The sequence below is a fragment of the Gadus chalcogrammus genome, chromosome 6, assembly GCF_026213295.1.
Source record: "Gadus chalcogrammus isolate NIFS_2021 chromosome 6, NIFS_Gcha_1.0, whole genome shotgun sequence".
NCBI classification, from domain to species: domain Eukaryota; kingdom Metazoa; phylum Chordata; class Actinopteri; order Gadiformes; family Gadidae; genus Gadus; species Gadus chalcogrammus.
The window spans coordinates 9,782,455-9,793,202 of NC_079417.1; the positions used below are offsets into that span (position 1 = coordinate 9,782,455).

Here is a 10,748-nt window from a genome sequence, read left to right on the forward strand (position 1 = left end):
TGCACATCCGATGAAAAAAACATAGTTAGCATAATTCATGCTTGAGCTCTTATTGTTCTCGATATGTGGAGGGGGTCATGTTGGTTATGGTTCAAGAGCCCCTAAGGCGCTAAGCAACAGCTTGGAGAAATTGTTCGGGTGAGATTAAATTCATTTTCATTTTACTCTAATCCATGAATACTTCAAAAGGACTGCAGAGAGCCTTCAAACCAGACCTTTGTATGAAAGAGAGTTTGCATATGACTTCTGTAATGTTCTACACCTAAAAACAAAGCAGCCACTTCTTGTGCTGAAGTTGGCCAATGAAAACATAGCAGAGCGTTTTGGAAACAGTGGTGATGGAACACTGAGGTCATCAGAACAAGTGTCTCCTTCTGGAGTTAATTGCTTGTATTTATTCAAACATCCATTGCACTTCTGTTTCCCAGATATTTAAATAGACACACATTCGTTTTTGAGGTAAGGGGGGTTTTGCTAATGGAAAATAGAAACGTGAGTGATTTATTATGAGCATGATGTGCATTAACAAAGACAATCCTCGATTCAAATCAGGAAGTGATCTCATGTACAGATTATACGCACAGATTGGCCGTTCATACAAATGTCCACATTAGTATGCATAATCATGCGGATGGTTGATTATGGGTTTGTTTACAGATCTGATTGAGCTAGAGTATCACTGAATGTTAATTGCGCTCTCAAATGTGAGGACGTGTTGTTATAATGACAGCCTGTGTTTGGGTGCAGCCAGTTTTATTGTATTGCTTCTTATTCAAAGCAAAGATTATCACAAACCAATTGACAAAACAATTTATCTAAAAAAGCTTTGTTCATGAATCAGTGAAAGTCGATTACAAAATAAAGCAAGCGCAAGTGCACAACAACGATGGCGACAACAACAGCAATTCTAGCTAAGAGGGGGGAACACATTTATTTCAGGACTCTGATTTCCCCACTTTTCTCTGACTGAACAGATAGAAAAGATCCATGGCCTTTCGACATTATTTGTTTGGCAAGTGCTACTAGGCAGATAGCTGGCTTCTTTTCAATCCTTTATGTGCTTAACAGATTGCATTGGCATGGCAGGATAGACAGGGGGCCACGGACCAGGGGGTGACCCTGCTTTGATGGATGTGGCCGTTCATGATGGAATGAGCTACTAAGTAGCTTGTTGTGGCCGTCTGTACAATATATACAAACCTTTCCTTGCCCCACAGTAGATGATTAAATGTAACCGATTTGGATGAAATACAAAAAAAACTTTATGATTCCGTTGTTTTTGCACAATTTTTTATTTAGGTTTGCTATTCGAGAATTTCTTAGATATAAATATTTTAAAACATATTTCAACATAAGAATTTCATTTATTTTGAACCAATTCTGTGAACTAACAAATCTCATCTTTGTTCAAATTTGGCAAAAATGATTAGGATTCATATTTGCAACCAAGTTTCAAGTGTAGGCCTACTGTTTATTTGGCCCCATATCAATCGCTAGAAATGTCATAGCAAATTATTCCAAAGCTTTCCCTTAAAAGGAATGGTAGGCGGCTAATTGGTTATTTTACCACTTAAAAGGGTAAGGTTTTTCTAAATTAAATGCACCACCGTCGAATGCAAATCAGATATAGGGCATGCCTGGGCTGAAGCTAATTGAGTAAATATCCATTTGAAGGTCAAAGACATTTAGGTTTGACTGACTAAAACTGTTTATCAACACACATATGTATCTGGAACGACTGGGCCATTAAACCAATTTTAAACCTGTTAAAAAAATTTAATCTGTGAGGGTAATGCTGTAACCCCCCAATTTAAAGAAGCAATATGTTATAGATTATTTTATAAATTATTAAAAAAAACATGCACCAAATACACATTTTGTAAAGAAAAAGAAAAACTAATAAAAACTAATTTAATGCTTTGAAAAGAATGACCTACTAATGGATGATATGAATTCAGCTGTATCTCGGTAGCATTCTTTTTTCATAATTTCAGTATACCAACTGTCCTCCTCCTTGGCCTCCTCACTCCCTGTCGGATCAGAGGACTTCGGGGGTCGGCACAGTGGAAGCAGAAGGGATTGAGGAGGTGCAGATAATTAGTGACTGAAGCTGGAGTGTCCTGGGGTGCGTCTGTGTTGGATCACTCTCTGACAGGGTGTCCCGCAGACTGATATACTTCTGCCTGCCATTGAGGTGGTACATCATCTGAGACACCATGCTGGGCTTACCTGCATGACTGTGTGCCTCTCTGCAAACAGGAGGGCAGTAGAGTGCTGGAGTCATTCGGCACATATGAGAGCTTGGCAGTACTGTGCAGCGGCAGAGTCCTAGGACGGGTGAATAACACCTTGCACCAGTGTGACCAGTGTGCTTTCTACCGAACCAGTCCAAGGAAGTCTCAAGGGCTGCAGAACCAGCTTGTCACTGATGCTCCTATTTTTTTTGCCCGCAAATTACGACTCACAGACTTGCAACATCAATGTGGATGTATCCAACCCTGTTTCATAATAGTGTTAAGACATTTTGTAAAATAAATAAATGTATAGATGTATCAATATACCTAATTCAGGGATCCCAATAGAGTGCTAGATGCCTGTCAGAGAGGTTCTTTTTCAAAAATGTGGCGTTTATTTCACAAAGTCAAGTAAATAATTGCTATGTCCTTTGCTGAATTGTGTACCTTATGCTTTCAGTGGATATACTTTATTCTGACCTGTAAAAAAAGATGGATAAACATGGTCATACAACAAAAAGTATCATTAAAAGCCAGCCGAAGAACCAGGCTACTTAACACGTCTTATGGCCTCTCGAGAGCAGCTGACCCCTGCCTGACCCCCTGGAGGGAATGGACTAGAAGCGACATCATTCTGTTTTCCTGAGGTCAGCAGTGCCATGTAGTCATTAGGAGGATATATGTGTTTTTTTTTACCAAAAAATAAATTTAACTAAATCCCTCGGCTGTGGTATTGTCAATCCATCTAAAAATGAGGGTATGCCTAAGTTGTATTAACTTACCCCACTGTAAAATGAATGGTTCAACCTATGCCAAACACTGTTCATCCCATAATCAACAAAAACTTACAAATAAATAAAGCATCTATAAGATTTAACTTCATTATTAAATAGGGTCGGTCCATCTTTCTGTTTTAACAGTAGTGAAGCCTCTATATTTAAAATTTAAAATTCGATTAAAATAAACAATTGAACTGCTCGGCTGTTGACTACAATATAAGAACTACATTTCCCGGAGTCCTTCAGGCCTGATTAACAGGATCCTGTGCGCCGCCGGTCTCACACTAGCAGAAAGAAGGTCGCAAGCAGAACACATCCGAAACCGACGGCAAACAATTTATACAAGATCATGTTGGGACAGGCTGTACGTCGCTTCACCACATCGGCGGTGCGTTCTTCGCACTATGGCGAGGGACCAGGAAAGGTAATATACTTTATAAACGAGTATTTGAACGCTTTTAATGAAACTCGCAGGGTGACCGGGCCTTGTTGTTAGCATGCGCCCGCTTGGAGGTCATTTCCGCGACATGCTTCTTGATCATTTTCTCATACCAGCGATATATTAACATTACTCTGGTTCCCTTAACACCCTTCGTAAGGTCATAGTACATTATGTACGTGTATGATAAAGAAACCTACCAATCACTGCCGTTTCTTTGCATACTATAGTGGGTAGTAGGCTTGCATCGTTAGCATAAGCTAACCCGGTAAGGCACTCTCACCAAAACCTGGTTCATGTATGAAGCTACAGTTCTAATAATTTCGATTATTATACTTAAACGGTGCTTAAGTTTAGTTTTAAGGTTACACATTCAATTAACTGATGATTTATTATCACTTGCTCTGAAGGAAGTATCTTCAGGTGAATGTCCTAAGGTCACACTGTTATGACATCACTACTAGGCCATATCTATGCTTGCTTATCCAATGTAAAAGTATCGTACAATTTATATTGGAGGAAACACGTTTAACACTGGTACCTGTTTAGCATCTAAGGACATGTATTTGTAGTATGTGCCAGCAGCAGTAATACAATACATTGATACATGGTGTATGCATGAGATTGTTTTCATATTTGAAGTGGATAGAATGCACACTACAGAGCGCACACTACAGAGCGCAATCTGTTGTTCAAGCTTTAGTAATATAATATATATCCCAATGAAACAAACTAAAATCCCATGTGGTTCAATTTTTCCTTCAATATTAAACATCTAATAGAGCAGCTTAAAAATTGTAGTGCATGCAGTGCCACCAAATAACAAACCATGACCAGTTAGGCCAAGCAGGTCTTTGTCCCCTTAAAGCCATATAACACCGCTACATGCTGAACGTATATTAAGATCCACAAAGATTCACGTTGCTAGTCAGACTGTACAAGCCCGATTGCCAAGCGTTGACCTACGCATAGCAATGCGTTGCCCTTCTCTGCAGAGGAACAAGTCAAATAATCGCTATAGACCAGGGAGCATGCGTAGTGTTTAGTTTTTGTTAACAGCCGGACAAGTGAATAAATTAAACCACCTGGCATAATCAAAACACATAATCAGATTTTACAACCTATATTCAATGAAGCAGACTCCGCCTTGTGATTCAGTTTCCGTATTTGCTCTTCAATTTATGTACTTTTTAGGTCAGAACTGCTCCATTGCCTCCTTGTGTAGATGTTAACATGATATTAAAGTATAAACCAGTCAGCTTTGCTAAGATCTGCATTGTGTCACTGAGTCCCAGTTCTTTCCAATCATGGGTTACGCAGAACTGTGAATTCAGCTTAACTCACCAATGCTTTGTTTCGGCTTTGATTCCATTGTCTACCTGTACATTAAATAATCCTCTACTAAATTCAGCTCAAGCTGTACTTTTTACAAAGCAGGTTCAAGAATAGAAGAGTTTGTTAGAAAAGGTCCACGTGGTTGAACAATATTTAGTGATAACATCACAGGACAAACGGTCCTACTGGACTAAAGCCCACTGAACTAGTTCAGTTATCCTTAAAGATCTCCTATTATACTACTTTTCTTGTCTTAATTTCTTATTATTGACTCCTATAGAGCAACCTGACACGAATCACAGCACATAAAACGATGTAGATTTTCAGGAAACTCTTCATCTCATCTGGGCGCTTTCAGCATTTTCTGTCAACACTCTGCTTCGTCCTTCTCTGCCCCCTTCCTGCCAACCCCACTCCATTGTGATTGGGTACCTTCCGGAAGAGCATGTTGCAGCATTTACCATTACCAAATTTTCGGCCCAAAATGGCCCAAAAGCGCATTTTCGGTTTTTCGGTCGAAATACTTTATCATCGAAACAACACGGCCGCAAAATAAATTTGTGATGACGCAAACAAAAAGCGCGGCCAGCAAACGCTTGTCTGGATAAGTGCCAATATGGCGGTGTGGACGTTTTTCAATGTTTCTGAGAAAGACCCACGTAAAGCGATTTGCAAAAATTGCAATGCCTTGATTTTAAGTTAGTACAGTCATAGTCATAAATGCAATGGTACTAGGGTTGGCGCGGTGTGGACATTTTCAGTAATACACTCGTGTCAACACCGGTATAAACTTTGAAACTATGTCAACCGCCATCTTCTCCGTCAACTCTCCTCTCACACGTCCGGTGACAGCGTCTGGAGCGCGCCTATTTCGGTGACAGCATCTTATAACTTTCTTATATAATAGTTATAAATAATTTTAGGTATAATATCCACGGCCCAAAAGCTCACTGTGCGCAGCTCCGGGATGGCCGTAGGCGCCGGGGGCAGCTCTTGTATGGATTGGGCTTCGCGGGGGTTTGTTTACCGGCATTGCTATGGTTAATGGTCTTGTGTGTTAATGCTTTATTAGGTAGGCCTATCTATTAGGTTTGTATATATTTTTTTGTTATGAAAAAACACATCAAAAACAAAACAGTGCAAAGACAAACTGCCAAACTTTTTTCTTTTATCAAATAGGCCTAAAGATGACTGCGATTTTTTTTTTTTATTACTGGAAAAAACAAAAAACAACTGTTGCCGGGTGGCAAAATCACTCCCGGTGTTGGCCCCGGTAACACTGTTAATACCGTATATCGCGGCAACCCTAAATGGTACTAATAATTGCCATAATAATTTCTTTCGGTTTTCGGCCTTGGTTTCCTCATTTTCGGTTACGGCCAAGAATTTTCATTTCGGTGCATACCTAATTACCATTAGGGGCGGGAATCTCTTGGCAACTCACGATTCGATTCCGATTATGAGGTCAACGATTCGATACTGAAGCAATTATCGATGCATCTTGATGCAACAATTTCTTTGTGTACATTTCCATGCGTCATTTTCAAAAATATATACATCTGGGTTTGCTACTCAGAGTTTGCTAATCACTTCCTGCTTTTGTGATGATCATTGAAGACAACAGATGTATTAACTTATCTAATACTTTATAAGCGAGAAAGCTTTTGTCACAAATATGACTTTCTATGAACAATGCAATAATCAATGCAGCTTGCATTATAACACAATATGGAAGGATGCAAAAAATAGGTTTCAGTTTTATTTTATTTCTAATCTTTCTTTTCTATGTCATTAAAGAAAAAGCTGCTCTTGAATTAGGAGTTCTTGTGTCTGGCTGTGAGTTTGCGCGCATGCTATGCGTAGGCTGAATCGCAATCGTGTCAAGACAAATCAGATTGGCCAATACACACTGAAGATAAATTCAATAATTTTAAAATTATTGAATTTAACATTCTGGCGAACAGAATGTTGCAGCAAGCAAAAGAAACAAAAAAAAATCTGATTAATTTATCGGCATCGAGACAATCGTTCTAGCGGGAATCGCGATGCATCGAAGAATCGATTTAACCCCTAATTACCATACATGGAAAATCCGTTTTTTTCACGACCGGCGTCCCTAGAGTTTAGCGCTCTGCACAGCCGGTCAGCAGGGAATACGTCTGAATGCTTACGTCATTATTTGACACTAAAAGCATAATAGGCGCTCTTTAACTACACAACACGGTTCTGGACAGCTAAGCGTTATATGAATATAAAATACATATACCGATGGTTCTTACAGATTTCCACAAAGCATCACATGTCATCGTTCAAGGCAAAGTGGCACAACACTCTTGTTTGAGCTATTCCGACCCTGAATGTTAGAATGATGTTACCTGGTACCCAATACTACCAGTAGCGATTAACAGAGCAGGAGCAATCCATAAACTAAAAACCTATGTGTCCTTTTTTGAGCAGTTGCATTTACTTATGTAATATCTGCACCCAAAATTAAGGCTTTAAGCAAGACATGTTCCTGATGTATTGTTTTCTTTCAGAACCTGCCATTCTCTGTGGAAAACAAATGGCGCCTGCTCGCAGGAATGGTGTTGTTCTTCGGAAGCGGCTTTGCCTTCCCCTTCATCGTCGTCAGACACCAGATCCTCAAGAAGTGAAGTGATGCGATGTTGCTTCGCTGGAGCCAAGGTCAGTCGATTTACATTCCACATCCGGCCCATTTGACACTTTTCTATTTGGGTGGCGAAATTAAATTCTTGAATGATTGCTTCGATAATTGTCTCTGGCATTATCTTTCACACTATCTTTTCCTCAACGGATCCCCTCTGAATGCATTACCTGTGTTTCTGGGCTTGACAGCAGCGATGTCATATGGGTCCATATTGGATGAATGTTAAGATAAGCTGGGCAAATGAGAAAATGCTCTGACAGTTTATTGCATACGTTAATGTATATATATCTCTATCAGAACGAACCTGCAGGTCTGAGGCCGTTGTCACATTATGCATTTATTTTCTGTCTTCGTAATGCACGTCTTCAGTCCTCATGCAACTGGTCTTTTTTTTTTTTTTTTTCAGGGCTACAGATGGTACACGTGTGTCCACCAGAGTTCTATTCGTTTCAAAGAATGGGAGTTCCCTAACTGTCTTTGTAAATAAAGTTATCTGAAATCAATCTGATTTTGTGTATTTTCTTTAGCCTATTAAGCTGGTCAATCACCTCTGGCAAATCATCCCACTTTGAAGTCCTTGAAGATTTTTGGGGGTATTTTCTTCCCCATTATCCTTTAGAGGGGAAATAATGGTTTTACATATATCATAATCTGTTTCATGTTTTATTTTCAAGGTCAACTTTCTGTCTAATGGTTTAAAGGCGTGCATTAAAACTATGTTCAAAATGTTCATCTGTCTAATTGCCAGTGCAAAGGCCTTGCCTATTACCTGCAGCCCTGGAAATGGGAAAGTGGATAAATGCATGTCGCCGTTAACAATCTAGTCATTCCTTCTAGATGGATATTATATCCCCATTCTGCAGCGCTGTGCTTCGGTTGAACTCGATGCACCACCTATTTCAGTTCAATTAACCCTGTGCTGTTGGCTATAATTATCCAAGGACAAAGACTAAATATGTGGGTGGGTAGTTCCAGCCGCTTACATTAGAGAAACAATATGCTTCTACGTTGGACATTTTTACATTCATATTATGCTTATTGGGATTATATTTGGTGTTGGAAGAGGAGTTGACTTTACTGTAAACTGATGTTTGGTTGGCCGATGGCATGAAAGATTATGAATTGTGAGAGATAAACTGACAATAACCCCCGCAAAAGATCTTAACCTGTAGTCTGAAGGCTGGGGATGAAGCTATTAGACATTTAATGGGTTTAATGATTGGGACAAGTATTCCACTGGTGCAGCCTGTTTAATAGTCAAATGGTGTTCCTCATGACTCTAGGGTAGGTGAAGAGAGTACACCCTGTCAGTGTATTTTCTACAATGTTGGGATGCAAACCACATATCCCCACATCACAGCCAAATCGGCACAGTGGGTACACTGCAAAACAATGAAGCAGCCAGAAAACGCATCCAATTTCTTTCTCACCACTTTTTTTAATCTAACATTTAGTGTGGGTACGGTAGAGGGCCCTCAACAAATCATTTCATACTAGTCTTAGAATTTTGATACATAACACTATAATAAAGCTAAACTAAATATCAAAAGGGGCTGACTTTCTGAACTCTCACTGGCAGTTCGGGCGGTATTACTTTAAATTGAGCAAATTATAGACATTGGTGTTCTGGTGTGCTTCAGCACTTGAAATCTTATATATATGTTTATGTATATATATATATATATATATGTATATGTATGTATAATTACCTTTTGAAAGAGCATAATAAGATAAAGACCCATTTCTTTAGAGTAGGCTGCAGATTTAGCCTTGGGTAGAAACCTTATCACATGGGAGAGGCTGGTTGTCGATGTCAAAAAGAGCGTCTCTTGCCCAAGCTTTAATTATGAGTTTAGTTGTAGGTTGGAAAATATAGAGTATCCCATGAATAGCAGAATCCTGCAGTGAGAAACAGACTCCACGACGTCATCAGGGCTTCTGACGATCTATATAAAAAGAGGAATGTGCATCAGGGGTTGTTTTAAAGTGTCCCCTACATAAGCGTTCACCTTCAGCCTCAAGCTGCCCAAACATTCTCACGCCAAAACACTGCGACAGCAACCGAGATGAAAAGGTGACCGTATAATGCTTAAACCAAGCAAATTACTGTCTCTAGTAGATGGCTGAATATTCGAAAACCATGGTATTTCAGGGGGTGTTTCCATGAAGCTGTCGCTAAAATCCCTGCTTGATTGCTGCGTGATGTTGATCTCTGTGGATTGGACAGCTGGTTAAGTTCACAGCCAGGAGCCAAGTGTTATGTATGAATTAAGACGCAAAGTCACAGAGCTCTAGTCGGAGCTTCCTACTCCATTTATTCAACCAACTAACTCACGCATGCGCGACTCACATCAAGAGTGCAAAACCAATTAGAACATGGCAGGTCGTAAACATGTGTAACATAACATGCATTGTTGCAGCAATGTCAAACATAACACCAAGAATGTGCTCAAGCAAGTTTTTAATAATGAATGCTGCACGTCTTTGACATTCATTAGTGAACAAACCTGTGTGCCTTTTACTGGTTAAGTGTATGTCTAATATTGTGAAATAGTTTTTCTATATACGTTTTTTGGAACAACTTCAGCTGCCTGTTGATCACATTCGGGGATTAGTATTACACCAAAGGTAATCTTTATCGCTCGATACCACAGCCAGTCCGATCGCTCGAAAACCGCAGCAAATCAGATCGCTAAAAGGCTCCAGCCAATCCAATAGCTTGAAAACCTCAGCCTCAAAAAAAAAAAAAAAAACTCAGCAAATTGCTTGAACATCCCAGCCAGTCGGATTGCTTGAAATCCCAAGCAAATCCAATTGCTCAAAAACCCCAACAAATCAGATCACTCGAAAAACCGCAGCCAATGAGATTGATCGAAAACCCCAGCCAATCCAATCGTTCGGCAGCCTGAGCCAACCAGATCTCGGGGCCACGCTCAGTGTGCTCTGCTCTGTCTGCGTACAGTCGCGGTCACATTTCAAAGAGCTCTGCAGAGTTCAAACTGAGGCTTGGGTATGCATCATCATATGAATATATATGAGGATATATTATTGAAAAGTTTGCGTATTCGTGAAAAGGTGTGTAATTTGAATGAGTAATAGGAGGTGTCGCATGAAAGCGTGTGCAGAGGCTCATTGGAATAAAACCCCTCAACTCTCACACTCAATGAGTGAGAGTTGATTTGGCAGCTTCGTGGCACAGCCAAACACAAACTTCACAGGGTGTAAACGGAAGTTCACACCCTGGGCCAGATTTTCATGCAGTGCTAGTTCGCCAATATGGGCTGCGCTGGCTA

The 10,748-nt window shown here is 39.9% G+C and overlaps 1 protein-coding gene across 1 annotated transcript; it reads left to right on the forward strand.

Annotated features, from left to right (window-relative positions):
* The first annotated feature begins 3,273 nt into the window (after nucleotides 1-3,273).
* On the forward strand, nucleotides 3,274-7,973 carry LOC130384693 (cytochrome c oxidase subunit 7C, mitochondrial). The gene is made up of 3 exons (XM_056593008.1): nucleotides 3,274-3,437; nucleotides 7,325-7,472; nucleotides 7,862-7,973. Exons 1-2 carry the CDS (start codon nucleotides 3,363-3,365, stop codon nucleotides 7,439-7,441), a joined length of 192 nt encoding a protein of 63 aa, XP_056448983.1. The 5' UTR covers nucleotides 3,274-3,362; the 3' UTR covers nucleotides 7,442-7,472; nucleotides 7,862-7,973.
* The last annotated feature ends 2,775 nt before the right edge of the window (nucleotides 7,974-10,748 follow it).